Below are 13,730 nucleotides of genomic sequence, written 5' to 3'. Positions count from 1 at the left end.
ATTTTAGTGGTCTAGATAGAAGACGAAATCAGCCACAACATTCCCTTAAACCAAAGCCTGATCCAGAGGAAGACCCTAACTCTCTTCAGTTCTATGAAGGCTGAGAGAGGTGAGGAAGCTGCCCAAGAAATATATGAAGTTAGCAGAGGCTGGTTCATGCGGTTTAAGGAAAGAAGCTATCTCTGTAACATAAAAGTATAAGATAATGCAGCAAGTGCTGATACAGAAGCTGCAGCAAGTTTTCCAGAAGATCTAGCTAAAAATAATTGATGAAGGTGGCTATACAAACAACAAATGTTCAATGTGGATGAAACAGCCTTCTATTAGAAGAAGATGCCATCTTGGACTTTAACAGCTAGAGAGAAGTCGATGCCTGGTTTCAAAACTTCAAAAGCCAGGTTGACTTTCCCGTCAGGGCTAATGCAGCTGACTTTTAAGTTAAAGCCAATGCTCATTTACTACTCCCAAAATCCTAGGGCCCTTAAGAATGATGCTGAAACTACTCTGTCTGTGCTGTATAAATGGAACAACAAAGTCTAGATGACAGCACATTTGTTTACAACATGGTTTCCTGAATATTTTAATCCCATTGTTGAGACCTCCTGCTCAGAAAAAAGAGATTCCTTTCAAAAGATTACTGTTCATTGACATTGCACCTGGTCACCCAAGAGCTCTGATGGAGAAGTACAATGAGATTGTTTTCATGGCTGCGAACATAACAGCTATTCTGCAGTCCATGGATCAAGGAGTCATTTCTACTTTCAAGTTGTATTATTTAAGAAATACATTTTGTAAGGGTATTGCTGCCATAGATAGTGATTCCTCTGATGGATCTGGACAAAGAAAATTGAAAACCTTCTGGAAAAGGAGTCACCATTTTAGATGCCAGTGAGAACATCATGATTCATGGAAGGAAGTAAAAATGTCAACAATAACAAGAGTTTGAAAGATATTGATTCCAACCCTCATGGATGACTTTGAGGGGTTCAAGACTTTAGTGGAGGAGGTCACTGCAGATGTGGTAGAAATAGCAAGTGAACTAGAATTAGAAGTGTAGACTGAAGATGTTACTGAACTGCTGAAATCTCACGATAAAACTTAAACTGATGAGCAAAAAAAAAGTGGTTTGTTGAGATGAAATCTATTCCTGGCTAAGATGCTGTGAGCATTGTTGAAATGTAAACAAAGGACTTAGAATAGTACATAAACTTAGTTGATAAAGTAGCAGCAGGGTTTGAAAGGATTGACTCCAATTTTGAAAGAAGTCCTATTGTGGGTAAAATGCTTTCAAACAGCATCTCTTGCTACAGAGAAATCTTTCATGAAAGGAAGAATCAATCTATGCAGCAAACTTCATTGCTGTCTTATTTTAAGAAATTGCTACAGTCACCACAACCTTTAGCAGTCACCATCCTGATCAGTCAGCAGCCATCAACATCGAGGCAAAGTCCTCCACCAGCAAAAAGATTATGACTCTTTAAAGGCTCAGAAGTTAGTTACCATTTTTAGCAATAAAGTATTTTTAACTAAGGTGTATACATTGTTTTTAGACATAATGGTATTGCACACTTAATAGACAACAATATAGTGTAAACACCAGTTTTATATGCACTGGGAAAACAAAAAATTCATGTGACTTGCTTTATTGTGATATTCACTTTATTGCAATGACTTGGAACCAAACCCACGGTATCTCCAAAGAATGCCTGTACACCAGAAAAAAAAAAACATGTTGTTAATTTTAATCCATCTCTGTGATTATGAACCCATAAGGCCTTTTGGAGATGTTATTTTTAGTTAAGGTGTGGTCAACTGAATCAGATTGGGCTTACTGGATTACTGGAATCCTTTATATGCAGAATGAAATTCAGACATAGATTCAGAAAGCCACAGGAAAAGTAAGAAGGTGGAAGTCAATGGAACTTAGAGGAGAAAAGAGAAGACTCCATCAAGTACATTGCTATGTGATGGCAAAGCCAGACCCAAGGATGACCAGCCAGCCAGCTAGCAGATACCAACTTGAGAGAAGCAAGCCTTCTAGCCTCTGAAACCATGATCCCATAAATTCCTATTGTTAAGAAAACCCACTGTATGGTATTTGTTTTAGCAGCTGGGAAGCTCCAACACCGCCCACTTAGGGAATCTGTCCTCTTCCGTAGAGCTGCAGTGGCTTAGATGGATCTGGGCTCAAAAAGTGGTAGGAATGGACCAATATAATATTCAAAGTAATGAAATACAAAAGGAATTCACTAGGATTTCCACATATTTAATCACATTTTATTTTCAATTTATGACCAACAACATGCTAGCTAAACTTTCAATTTACAACCAATGGTATTCTAGCTATATATATATTTATATAGAGATAGGCATATGACCATCTGACATCTGTTTTGGGTTTATCACTATAAACACATATGTCTGTTTTATTAATAAATATTTGAAAACGTTTGACATGGCTCCTTTAATTCACACAAATAAAGACATTCTTTCCTTGATTTCATGTTTCAGCAATACATATCCCCCCTTTTCTTGAAGCAATAGTAAGTTCCCTCAGCTCTACTGGCTATTGTGCAGATTGTAGTCAAACAGACTAGAGCTTCTGCCACAAAACAAGTGAAGCAGAGATATGATGAATGTGTCCCTTATAAAGGACAGTGCAGCACATTACTGTCTCAAAGAGGTCAGCACAAGAAAAATCAAATGGAGTTTCTTACATTAATTTTCTAAATCCTATGTGCTAAATCCAATATTGTTGTAGGGCTGGAGGAAGAGGACAGAATGGCTTCCTTCTAGACACCTGGCCATGTGGTAGCAGAATGACGAGACTGTATGTTTTAATTCTGTATGCCCTCTAACAATGCTTACTAAAATTAAAAACAACAGAAGAGATAAATATTAATTCTTGAAGTTGGCCGATAAAAGTCTTTAAAATGTCTCCCCCATCCCTCAAACGAAACATTGGCCTGGTTTTTCCTGAATAGGCAACATGTGTGGTAGAAAACAAACTACATTTAAGGTTCCATCAAGAAGGGGTTTCATACACATTGATTGGAATTTTTGAAGCAAAATGGGCTTCTCCTGAGCAGAACTATCCTCACTCTACTAAATGGGATTTGAAAGAGGTGTAAGAAAACAGAGAATGTTGCTGAAAATGTCCCATGTGTTGACTCAAAATGACACTTGTAGGTAGTATTCTGAATAGGTCCAAATCTAATCATTTGTGGTTTTTCATAGCTTTTTACAAATATCTTAAATACAGGTAAATATGTAAACACTATGCTCTCAGAGAGCAAGTACTTAGGCATGTCACATTGTATCCCTTCTGGGGAGATGGATTCAAGTGAAAGATCACCTTTCAGTTTCAAAACCAACCACTGGATGCACTCTCTGGCTCAGGGGCAAACACGATCTTGCACATATCCGAGTTCTCTTGATGGAGCGGGAATTCAGATCCCGCTATTAGCCTTTCTTTTCTTTTCCGGGAGACATAACCTCTGCCTGTAGAAAGCCTTTCATACTTGGTCTCGAATTGCCTGCATAACAAAAACAACATTAAAATTACACATACATTAAACTCATCCTCCACCTGTCCAAGTCAAATTATTAAGTGTACAATTGAAGCTTCTGTTTCAACGCAATTTGAGATGGGATATAAGTGCCAAAGGTTACCAGCCTCCATTCCCATGAATGGAGGTGATTTCCCTCTTCCCATTTCTTTGAACACCCACAGGTATACCTAACATGCCTGAAATATAGGAGTCCTGCTATACAATTTCCTTGAATGAAGGACTGAATTCCTTCCCTGGAAATGCTGTTAAGTTTTTCAGGCCTCGCTAGGTCTTCTACACCTCATTCCAGGAGCCCCACCTGGGAGCATCCCCTTTTCAGTAAGTCCCAAGTCCAGCTGGACTGAAGCTGAGAATGCTGTTGGGGAAACATTCTTCAATGTGCCTTTTTGGAGGCTTATTTTTAATACAAGTTAGTGTAAGTTACTGACAGCTTAATACTCTAACTACAACCCACCATCTTTTATGTTGTAAAAATATAACCTCCCTGTATTTGTACTTATATTTATATAATTCATGCCTTCCTTATATGGATAGTGATGTATTAGTAGACTAAAGATGGTGCTTAACTCTGCCCACCTTGTTGGAGGAGATGATGTCAGATGTGGCTTATGTTTTAAGTATACCGATTGCTTTAATGGTTATAATGCATGTCAAGGTGACCTCTACAACTACTAAGAAGTGTCAATGTTACCTAGATCCAAAACACTCTATTAGTCCTTCTAGCTCTGTATGACAGTAGTGTTGTAAATAACGGTTAAGATTCAAAGGATGCAGTGCAGATGAGAGTTAAGCTCTGGAGCAGAAAAGAAGTTAAGAAACTTACATGGAGAGTTGTGTGTTTGCTTTACATGACTCTAAAATTCTATTGAAAACATTTAAAATATATATTCAAAATCCCAAAGACAAGCTTGAGCTAAAACTTAAGCAAGGTCAAATTGCAATTCATTTGGGCCCCAAACCAAGGTGTTTTGTTTTGAACTTTCTGTCTAAGAAACAATTGTGAAGATACTAGATAGCAAATGTGCATTTGGTATTTTTACTGAAACCATCTGGCAACTCCTATGGTAAATCAGATCCCTTTGTTTCCTTGATAAGTTATTTCTGGAATAGTACAGGGTATTAGCTCCATAATCATAGGTATTAGTCCTTAGAGTTTCTTGGTATCCTAGGAACTGACTTTTCTTAGTCTTATCAATCATTCTTTCAGTCATTTAAGAAAATTCATCTTTCACCGGATTTCTACCATAGTCTTTTAATTCTGAAACTGAATGCTACAAACTGAAAGCAAGTTCAAGGTGAACTGGGGATGGACGTAGACCATATCACAAACATTGTTTCTTACCTCAGTGGAGCTTCAGTCTTGTCCATCTGCATGCAAACCAGGAAAGGGTACTGAGAAAACTGCACAGTGGAGATGAACTCCAGCCCTGCTTCTGTTTCTACACTGGTCTCCAGGCCAGCTTTCACAAAAGAGGAGTCCACTGTGATGTCACCATTTATTACCATGGCCACCCTGAAAATTTGGGGGCAAAACATCCTCCATGAACATCAAATTAAACTGAGCTGAATTAACAGCAACAATTTCACAGAGTCTGAACTAATGGCACTAACCAATGGAAGGAAACCTTAAGGGACTGATAGATGACTTAGATGAGCTTGGAGCTCTTTTGGTAATCAGGGCCCGATTAGTTCCAAAGGCTGGGCAATGAGAGTTTGCCCGTCCCCCAAGCCCTCCCCAGCTTTCAACTCTGGATATGGGGAAGAAGTGTCTATCAGATACTACTGCTATTTGGTAGAGGGTACCAAGGGCCAAGACGAAGACACACCTGGAGTCCAGCTCTCTCAGGAGGTCAGAAATAACTGAGTCATCTTAAAAGTAAGTCTAAACTCACCAAGAAGTCAGCTGAAGTTTGTAACAATTTTCTTGGTAAGTCTCTTTCTGTTGGCAATTCTATGTATCTATTATAGTCTATGTAGATATTTCACTTTTACCACTTTCTCCAAAAAGTCTCCGGAGACCTAAATCTGTGGTTGCCAAGATATTTGAAAAAATATTGTCTTACCAAAAACCCTTGGTACTATACATGGGTCATGTACAGTAAGGGCCAGGAGAAACAGATATTGTGGGTACTTCAGTGACAGTCCAGAGAATGGACAGACAGACTGGAGTGGTGAGGGAATGTGGCTTGGATGATAATGCAGAGGGAAAACAATCCCAGTAGAAGGTCTACTATGAAACTGTGGGAAATTGCACCCATAATTATACCAAAGTCATGTATCCACATTTTTTCTGATAGGGGCACTATTTTTTGCTGCATGATTTGCAATGCCTGCTGCTGTTGTTGTCAGTGTAAAAATAGGTCACATGTGGCACTTTTAAATCTCTGAATCTCTTAGAGTACCTCATAACGACTTATACTCAACAAAGGCTTAAGAAATACTTTTTAAATTAATGAGTGAGTGAGTGAACAAATGAAAAATGGAAGATAGACTGGTTACAGTGCGGATACTGATAGATTCTTGAAAATACTTCAAAAAAGTAGGAAGTCCTAAATTATATTGTTGAACCTGTGATGGTCAGTTCCATTTCTCATTCTTTGATTCCTTTTAGTAACACTGCTGGTCACCTTTCACACTAAATGTGCCTCCTTTTGATTGTTTCCAATTCTTGTATCCAAGTTCAAAATGAATAAAAAATTTCCTTTTATCCCTCTTATCCCACCTTGTCAGAGGGGATGATTTCAGATGTGGCTTGTTTTAAGTTTACTGATTGCTTTAATGGTTATAATGCATGTCAAGGTGACCTCTACAACTACTAAGACATATCAATGCTATCTAAACCCAAAACACTCTATCAGTCCTTCTAGCTCCATGTGATAGTGCAGTGCTGCTTCTGCCCCATCATATTTCTAAAGATTCAAAAAAGATAAAATTGAACTACATTTCCATTTCCTTTAAGATCTTGTTTATGTTCAAAATAGGACACTTTCATTTGATTTCAGGTAGATGAGGAAAAACTAAAGTAGCAGAAAACATTTTATTTAGAAAAGAGGAATACTGACAAAAAACAAAACAAAACAAAACAAAACAAAACAAACAAACAAACAAAAAAACAAAGAACAAAGAAACCTTAAGGACTTCTAATGTTTAAGACTTAGATTTTTCCCAGAAATGATGTTCTAATATTTCTTTCTTCCTTCACTGAAGACAGAAAAGCACAAAATGTTTTAAACCACAAGAGGTATAAGCTAAAAAGTTTGCTTCAAAATAAAAGTTTCTCATAGTGTCAACAACTACTTAAGTGGAACTACTTAAGTGGAATACCAAGAGAAGATGAACCCCTCATCACAGGGTGTGTGTCTGTGGATCTTTTAAAGTTGGAAGATTCTCAGCTCAGTTGTACTAGGTACTGAATGACTTCCAACTGTGTGATTTAATGATTACTAATAAAAGGCATACATTTTGAAAAGTCAGAAGGTTAAATAATTCTCAAAATACATCGATGCAGTTCTTTGCATAGAGAATTACACATATTTTGCTTACCGATTGTTCACACGGGTTTTGGACTCACGATACCACAGACTAAATTCCATTGAACCTGAAATATCAATAGCTAGACCACCTTGGACCTCCATATTGGCTTTTAGTCCAGACTGCAACTGAATCTCCTAAAAACAAAATAAATAAATAAATAGATAGACATAGAGGCAGGCAGATAGATAGACAAACAATTATATAGTACAGTTTAGCCAACCCTCTTTCCAAACACACATTCAACCTCCTGCTGTAGATAAGACCATTTGGGTTGTGTTGATGCTAGAGTCTTTCTCCAGCCTTGGAAAAACCTTATCCTAATTTTGATCATCAGCAGATGATTGGTGTGCTAAAAAATTTAGTCAATTAAAATAGTAGAGAATCAAAGTGCCAGTTGAGAAGAGTGTTTTCTTTCAATTGTTGCCACACTTTTGAGCAGCAATGGTTCTCAAAGTGTGGTCCCCTGAAGGACAACATCAGCATTACCTGTGAACTTGTTAGAAATGCATATTCTCAGACCTAGTGAATCAGAAACTCTGCGGGTCAGGCCCAGTAATCTGTGTTTTAAAATCCTTTGTGTGATTCTGATTCACCTAAATTGAAAATGAAAGCATCTCCATCAGAAATCTGTGTGTGGGGTTGGGCTAGGTTGTCTCCCGAGGCCCTTCAGCACTTCTCTAGTTATGTGCTGTGTTAATATGGACAACTGCATCCTGGTGGTGAATAAGAAGCAAGACAAAAACTGCTGTATGGTATACAAGTTCCCGAAATAGCCTAGATTAAGCTTGGAAAGGAAGGCAAGTAATTTAATTAAACTTTAATACCTAGCTGTTTGACATTTGGAATGACATCCAATTAGCAGTCAAGTCCAGCAAGAACATGACAACAATTTTTCAGATGGACCATAATAATTTACAAACAGTCCATCTGAGCAATTTTTTGGTTGCCTAAAGCCATTTGTTTGTGCTATTTGCCAGAATTTAGCCTTAAATCTTGCCTTTTCAGTGTACACTGACGGGGTGATGTTGGCTGGAAACCATTAAAGCTGAATTGGAATCAGATTGCTTGGGGACAGTGTTGGAAGTGATAATGGTTCTGGGAAAAAAGGCTCAATATCCTTAATTTTGATATTCCTCCAAAGATCTTAAGTACATGGCATTGGCAGCATGACTAACTTCTTTATGTAACTGCCCTACTCAGGCTATACAAGCTGTGCATTTGCCAACTATAAATATCATGGTTTCACTTTCTAGAAAGGATAGTGTTGATCTCCCTGAATTAGCTCCACTTTCCAAAAAATGTGGCAGGAAATCTCAGTCGAAGGACTTGGTTTACTACCAGGTGTACTAAAAAAGTATGATTGTGCTATGAATCTATTTTCAGTCTGAAAGACACACTTTGGATGAAGGCATGTGATTCTTCATGCAATGATCAGGCTAACATGGAATCAGAATGAAAATCCAGACTTTTCTACTTTATACATGACTGTCATGAAATCATACTTCTCTTTTGTCTCCTGATGGGCAAGGTAGTTTGTTTTGAGAAATACTGCAAAAACGAGCATAGACTTATGTCCTTGTTTGACCCAGGGTGCATAGTTATTTAAATTCTTGCCTATGAACTAGAGGAACAAGATAATGGAGCTTTGCATTCGTATCTAATGCAACCTCTTCCATCTTTTACTTTTGGTTTCAAAGGTGTTTCTTTTAAGACACTGACATTTTGAAAACTCATCATATCACTTCCATTCAGGAAAATATGTTTTTTGTGGGTTACAAAGGATCCCTTTATTAAGCTACTTCACCAGACTTCATCCTCTGAAGAATAATCCAATTAGCCGAAGAGAGAGAGAGAGCAAGCACAGAGTAATTCCATCTGCCCTGGTGCCTGCAACAGGCCACCCACTGCCAAAATTTCCTTCAATGTCAGCACTTGACCTAGAGTGTTATGTGCCTCTGAAGCTGGGATAGCATTACTGGAGTGCTTTTTAGAGCCATGGGGCCTCAAACAGCTTATCTGTATAGTAACTCCAAACATCTACCTGAAATATAGAGTGAAGGAATGATTTTTCTCTTAGAATATGCCTCAGGTGCTTAATGAAAGCAAAATCCTACAAGATAATTTAGATTGGTGTTAGCAAACCATGGTCTACAGGAAACTCTGGCCCATTGGCTGTTTTTATAAACAAATTCATAAGTATGGATTAGAATGCACAGCAATCACTCTGATTCCCCCAATAGAAACATTTAGCTAATATTCCATTTTTCATATCACTATGCTTAGTAAGGCAGGTAATAAATCAAGCCATTAATGAGAAAGATTTAATGCATCAAATTTTCAAACTCAAAGGATAATCTGATTAACCCTCTTCTGTTTCTCAGGAAATCCAATTAGTCAGACCACCCTCATCCCACAGTATCTTGGTCACTCAAAACTTTATAGAAGAGAAGTTTTGTCAGACTTTAGTAAAATATTGTCAGATTTTGAGCTGAGGAATATGGGAAAGTTATTCTGAAGACTGGCTCAAGAGAAAGAAAGAATCCCCGTTCTCTAAGAATGAAAAAACCTTTCCAAGATTCTGTGAACAGGATAATTTTAGGTTGAGTCTCTGTGAAACATGTGGCTGGCATCAATGGTTGCTTGTGCCTCTACTAACTAGGCAGAGGTCAAAACAATGCATTGTGTGGATCTTTATTATCATCGTCACTATAAACGTCATATGTAGTTTATAAAGCCATCTAGTTTGGCTCCTGCCTTCAAGATAAATATCAAAGCCTTTGTGCTAAACTTAGGCTGTTTTTTCCATAATTTCTTGCTTCTGTCAACAAGTATTTTCACTTTTGCCTCAACAGGGAGGAGACCTCTTAATTAACTTAATAAATACAAAAGAAAACTCTGTTTATCTATAGTAAAGGGAAAAAAAAGAGAGAAAATGCAACAATATCAGGAAGGTTGAATGTGCTTGGCACATTTTAGGGAACTAGATAAATATCTGCAGAATGAATGAATTACCTGGGAGTGATCTGTTAGCAGAACAAGTCCTTTCACCACACTGATAGGGTCACTAGATGCTGACAGAATTTTGGACATCAAATCACCGTATCCATTGAAAAAAGTGACAGGTCTGAGCTGAACATCTAAGAGGATGGCTGACATGCCTGCATAGGAGTCCAGGTTCTCCTCTCCCTCATCAGGAGTGGCTGCAATTAAGGCCTCTAGTCCTTGAGCTTCTATAACCACCTAGGGAAAAGACAACATGACATACACAGCACAAGCCACCTGCCTGTTCTGTAAGTGACGGTGAGGCTTCAGAGCTGCAGCTAGAACTTTTCTAGGGGTAAGAAACTCAACAATCTGCACAGACTAAGCAGAAACAAACAAATAAAAACATACTGTATGTTTGAATATAAGGACAGTTTGTTTTCTCACAATCACCCTTTGTGGCACATATGATTTTATTCATTTTGTAAACGGGGAATAATAGGTTCAAATTCACCCGGTGAGAAAATGGTAGAGGCAGGATTCAAACCCCTTCTGTCTGATTCCATAACCTGTGTGCTTTCTATTTTATGATGTTATCCTAGAGATTCCTGGTCTCTCCAGGACTGTCATACAATGTATTGACTATGTTGGAGAGCTTCTTAAAGGAGATGGAGAGGGGCTGGGACAGTCAGAGCAGACCCTAAAGCTGCTACTGTGAGAGGGTATGGAACTCTCTAAGCCAGATTTTCCATGTCAAACTTTCCTCTCTAGTTAAAAAAAAAAAAAAAAAAAAAAAAAAAGACGATGAACACAAGGGGGCACAAACCCTAATTTCTACCATATATATATAGTACTGGGGATCAAATCATATATCCCACAAAAGACATGTTCTTAGTTTTCATCCACATTCCTGTGAATGTGAACCCATTTGTAAATAGGACCTTTTAAAGATGTTACTATTAGTTAAGGTGCAGCCAAATTGGATCAGGGTGGGTCTTAATTCATATGACTGGATTAGAAATTCTGATGCAGTCAGAAAAAGACACAAGAAGAAGCCAGAAGTCAGTGGAAACCAGAAGAACAGATCCAAGGAAAGAAAGATTGTCATGTAATAGGAAGCAGAGACGAAAGCCAAGGAACTCCAAGGATTGTGGCAAGCCTGCACCAGAATGCTACAGACTTTGGGGATGGCCTTGCCAATGTCTTGATTTTGGATTTCTAGCCTCCGAAACCGTAAGATAATAAATTCCTGTTGTTAAGACATCCAGGGTGTGGTATTTGTCATAGCAATCCTGGCAAACTAAGATACATAGGAAGCTACATGTATTCTCTCCTTCATTCACAGCCCCTTAACCACTGCGCATCTGGCATTTCAGAGTGCATATCAGGAAACAGATGGTGATTCCTAAGGACAGAGGAGCATAGCATTTTGACTATAGTATCATCAAAGAGTGTAGTAATATAATATTGATAAGAGCTCTAATTTATGTAGCACTGGATCACTTTATAAGCTTACATAACCTTATTTAAAAAGTTATGACTTGATACGCAGGACAACTTAAAAGGAAGTATGTTTCATACATTGGAAACTTTTTTATTGTATTTTTTATTGTCGGATATAACATATATATACATAGAAGTGAAATTGGAAGCTTTTATAGATTGTTAGCTAATTTTGGATAAATTTAAAGGTATAGAAGTCAGCCAGTTGTCATATGCCTCCACTTATTCTTTTCTTTCCTAGCAGTATTGGGAGAATATGGATTGACTTTTCAGAGATCCATATTCTATTAGGAAGGTTTTCATTATCTGTGAGTAAAAATAAATTATTATAGAAGATATATGTGAGATATATTAGCACAAATTCAATTTTGTAAACATGTGTATCTTTGAAAAGTCAAAGGGATGTTTGGCAAGTCTAGTGAATCAAATTACTTAATCTGCAAGTTAGTATTGAAACTCTTTGAGACTCTTTCAGATGATGTAATCATGGGTGAGATATGACAAAAGCCACCATTAACTTACACATTCTATAGTGTTACCATCGGTATATGTTTAATTTTTTCTCAGGCTAATTTCTTACATACTTCATTAGGTAAAATTCACGGAAAATAAGTTACCTGAATAGCGTGAAGATCAGTCTTCCCCAAATACTGAAAAATATTTAAGTTGCTCCTTCTTAGAATGCCAGAACCAGAGTAAAGAATATCAAGGCCATAAGTAGATGCCGAATGGGTATCACCTAAAGTCAAAAGGGAAATCAACATTGTAACTTATTAACAGCTCCAGCAGTACCAAGTTGGATAGGGGCATGGAAGGAAAATACCTTTTTGGGTTACATACGTTCTATATAGCCAGTATAGGCAGAAGAGGATCCAGTCTTAGAGAAACGGTCATAATTGTGAGCAACCATTTCCTTCAGAACTCGACGGACCATTTTGCTGCAACATATAAAAGGAAAAAGCTGCCCATTCATCATGATGTCTGCTTCCCAAGTCAGTATTTGGAAAAAAAATCTAAATCAGTGGCAAATGGGGGCCAAATTTTCCTCATGCCACTCCAAGTTTGGGGGAGGTGCCAGCTGGAACATCAGCATTAGGGTTTTCCCCTTCATTCCTTAGAGACTGAAATGTAGCTTGCTAGCAAAACAACAGTGAGATGAGGGCACCCCAGCTATGAGATGGCTTATGCCTGCGTGGTGGACACACCTTAGGAATGGTCTTAATTTTTTTCTTTGGAAGGCAGCTATGCTCACCACTAATTTTTTAGCTATGCCAACGCTGATTTTTTTCTTTGTACCATCAATGTTCTATTGCTAAATATTATACACTTTAAGGAAAGCTGGACTAAAGTGGGGCAGTTGCACAAACTTCTTTTACACCCTTTAATGTCATCACTGGCTAATGATATATAACTGTAAATTTCCAGGAAATTATTCTATATTTATGTAGTTTCCAAATAAAAAAACACCTCAGTACAATCCATATATGAACCATTATCTCCTCTAAAGAAAGTCTTAATCCTTATCCCATACCTCTATCTTGTCTGCCCATCTAATTAGTGTTGAGATTTTTCCATTTATGACTACCTAGCCCTAATTGAGTCAGTAATAATCAAATTATGAAACCACAGCAAAACATCAAAATAGTCAACTAAAGGAATCTGGAAATAGGTCTGAAAATTAGGAAGAGGGAAGGAATGGAAACCTTATATAGGTTCGTCTTTTCCCTAAAATCATTGGGTTATGTGTGAGAAGAAAAAATGAGGAAGGTCATGATAGCCATCCTCAAATATCCTAAGGGCATCATGTGGATAGAAGAATGATTAGACATATTCTGCTTTGCTTCCGGGATAAAACCAGAGACAACAGGCAGCAATTATGGAAAAGATTTCAGTTTTACAAAGAAGTGAAGATTAGTCTCTGAACAACGATACAAATTGCCTCAGAGGTGGTGAGCTTCCTGCCACTGGAGAACTGCAAGCAAAGTCAACCAGGGCTTTGCCAGGAGAGTAGATCCCTACACTGGAGAAAAATACCAAATGAGGTGGTCTTCAGCTTCACTTTCAACTCTAATATCACCGATTCTGGGAATCTGGCCCCCATGTTTGTGGCTTCCTCACATTCCCTAGGCTGCCCCAACC

At 37.9% G+C, this 13,730-nt stretch overlaps 1 protein-coding gene across 1 annotated transcript in view; it reads right to left on the bottom strand.

Annotated features, from left to right (window-relative positions):
- Nucleotides 1–2,095: 2,095 nt before the first annotated feature.
- LOC119529693 (microsomal triglyceride transfer protein) overlaps nt 2,096–13,730 on the bottom strand; it is a 41,421-nt gene continuing 29,786 nt past the window's right edge. The window contains exons 13-18 of the mRNA XM_037830322.1: nt 12,432–12,529; nt 12,209–12,330; nt 10,119–10,346; nt 7,116–7,240; nt 4,915–5,085; nt 2,096–3,536 (exon numbers count right to left, since the gene is read on the bottom strand). Coding sequence (XP_037686250.1) covers nt 3,365–3,536; nt 4,915–5,085; nt 7,116–7,240; nt 10,119–10,346; nt 12,209–12,330; nt 12,432–12,529 — 916 coding nt within the window. The 3' untranslated portion in view covers nt 2,096–3,364. The remainder of the gene's footprint in view (nt 3,537–4,914; nt 5,086–7,115; nt 7,241–10,118; nt 10,347–12,208; nt 12,331–12,431; nt 12,530–13,730) is intronic.

Source organism: Choloepus didactylus, chromosome 3 (genome assembly GCF_015220235.1).
Source record: "Choloepus didactylus isolate mChoDid1 chromosome 3, mChoDid1.pri, whole genome shotgun sequence".
In the NCBI taxonomy this organism is placed as follows: domain Eukaryota; kingdom Metazoa; phylum Chordata; class Mammalia; order Pilosa; family Megalonychidae; genus Choloepus; species Choloepus didactylus.
This window is presented reverse-complemented; position numbering and strand designations above follow the sequence as displayed.